General features: G+C 54.0%; 1 protein-coding gene across 1 annotated transcript in view; it reads right to left on the bottom strand.

Moving 5' to 3' along the window:
- Window positions 1-6: 6 nt before the first annotated feature.
- LOC119587689 overlaps window positions 7-2,342 on the bottom strand; it is an 88,262-nt gene continuing 85,926 nt past the window's right edge. Inside the window, exons 3-4 of the mRNA XM_037936367.1 lie at window positions 248-2,246; window positions 7-213 (exon numbers count right to left, since the gene is read on the bottom strand). Coding sequence (XP_037792295.1) covers window positions 190-213; window positions 248-2,246 — 2,023 coding nt within the window. The 3' untranslated portion in view covers window positions 7-189. The remainder of the gene's footprint in view (window positions 214-247; window positions 2,247-2,342) is intronic.

The following is a 2,342-nucleotide window of genomic DNA, read 5'->3' as shown; positions in this document are numbered from 1 at the left end:
GACAAAGGCTCTATAAGTTGGTTTTATCTCTCTCCTCTACACTCGCCTTTATCTACACTGCAAATGAATCGGAGAACACTGTGCTATGGTCGTCCATCGGAGCCCCTTAATATATGTGCGTGAGCATCCCTTTCTCGGAACCCACACTCTGCTTGCCTGCCTCCTGAGCCCACTGCCTGCTCGTCTCCCTCAGAAATGCGACGCTGAGCGACGGGGGGGGTGGCCGGGGGGGCCGGAGGGGGAGACGCCGAATCTTCTCAGCCTGAAGGACGAGCTCATGCTGAAGGCACCGAATCCACTCCTGCTTAACCTCCTCGCTCGCGGCATGGAACTCGTACGTAATGGGCTCCCTGCCGCCGCCTTGACGCACCTCGAGCTTGAAACTGGCGGCGTCGCTGCAAGGCGGCCCGAGGTTGACCTGGTCGAGCCAAATGTCCCAGATGTAGTCGTAGAAGGGCGGCTTAGCCTTGGTGATGATAACCACCTTTTGGAACAACAGCGCCTGGTATGTGCCGTAAGGGACGCCCTTCTTGCGCGTCTTCACGTCCACGGCGTCGTTGCGGATCAGGTTGCCACTCCTGCGGAAATCCACGCGGCCGTTCCTGATGGCCTCCGTCAGCAATCGGATTTGCGCGTTCATTATGTAGTCATACAGCCTCCTCTCAATCCTCTGGGCGATGTCGCGGTACTTATCGTTGAGGGCGACCTCACGCAGCCAGAGGATGTAGCACTCCAGATGCTGCACGGGAGAGATGTACAGCTTTGCCCGAACATCCCTTTCGAGCCTAAGTGTGAGCTGACTTCTTATAAGGAGATAATCTGAATAGATCTCCATGTTGTCCAATTTCCGCATGAGACATGACATCAATTCATAAGCGCTGGTTGCTAGAGCCTGTTCAAGCTCCGGGAGGATGCTTGTACTATAGACACTAAGGAATTTTCCAAGGAGGACATGCAGGCTCTCGGGCGGCGGGAGGACCTCCGGGTGCAACAGCGTCGATAGATTCTTAATGAACGACTTTTCCGTGCGGATCAATTTCTGGCAGACCTCCTCGATGGGCTTGGTCTCTTCAGGTGCTCGGGTATCCTCTAGCGTTATTCTGAGCTGAGGATACACTGAGAAGAGGCTCAACGGCATGAGGAGGCCAAATGTATTACCTGAGATGATCTGCGAGTGCGGGCTCTCGTATGGAGACGGGTTATTTTTTGAAATGGTCTTTTGCAGTTCGGCGACCCATTGATCCCGCAAGGCTGTGCTCTTTGCCTTAAACTTCAGTGGTATTACCTGCAACTGTCCCTCGGACAGAACAGACAGAAGGAAATCATTAGGGCCATAAGGCTCGACGTCATAAAGCTGTTCTGATCTGTAGTGAATCTTATACTTGAAATAGGACATCTTGGATGACACGATGACTAACATGTTTTCGAAGAGTATCATGCTGTATTTCTTCTTCTGGAGAGTTCCTCCGCTCAGACAGGAGAGCTCGCCGATGAAGAGCATGTCGCCGCCCAGCCGCAGGTCGACGGGGCTATTGACGACGGTGGCCAGAGTGATCTCGGTGTTGGCTTGGCGCTTGAGTTGGTTCAGGAAGTCAATGGAACGCTGAAGTTCCATTTTCTCGTCTTCGGTACCGTGCTTCTTGAGACCGTCAAGCGCCATGGCGTAGAAATTGAGTCGCATGGACGGCTTGAGGATATTTCTCTTCAAATTTGGAAAGTGTTCGTCAAAATGAGACGAATAGCGGTACAGTTCTTTTTGTACCGTCGGCGTCATTATCATGTATCCTCTGTAAACTTCGAACTGAACGTTTCTGAACACTTCGGCCAGCAGAGTTAGGTTTCTCGAAGCTTCCTTTATAGCGTCGTGGAGGAGAAGCTGAAAGGCGTTTATGAGTCCCACTTGTTTGAAGACAAGGTCGAAGTGCTGCCTGATGTGGGGCGGCGTCTTCTTGTACATTTCCCGGTAGTCGCGGAGCGTCTGGTCGAGGGACGCCAAGTACTCCTCGTCGTTGCTGATGAGATAGCGCACGTGGTTGCCGTGAGTGTCTGTCGCCCTCGTCCCCGAGGCATCGGGCGCGCCCACGGCGCCCTCGGCGTGACCGAACCCCATCACGTGCAAGATGTCGGCGTCAAAGGAGTCGGGCAGCAGCCTCGACTCGTCGCCCGACTCCTCGGTGGAGCACAGGCTGTCCCTCGTGGGCGAGCCCTCGCAGCCCCGCAGCCACGTCAGCGACTCGTCCAGCTCACTGCAAAGGGAAAAGGTCACTGCTCCTGTCCCTGCTTTTAGCACTATCGCTATTTACTACTGTTGCTATCTGTAGTAATAGCAGTAACCGTGATGA

Source organism: Penaeus monodon, chromosome 23 (genome assembly GCF_015228065.2).
Source record: "Penaeus monodon isolate SGIC_2016 chromosome 23, NSTDA_Pmon_1, whole genome shotgun sequence".
In the NCBI taxonomy this organism is placed as follows: Eukaryota; Metazoa; Arthropoda; class Malacostraca; order Decapoda; family Penaeidae; genus Penaeus; species Penaeus monodon.
Note: the sequence above shows the minus strand (reverse complement) of the source record. Positions and strands in the feature narration are given on the sequence as shown.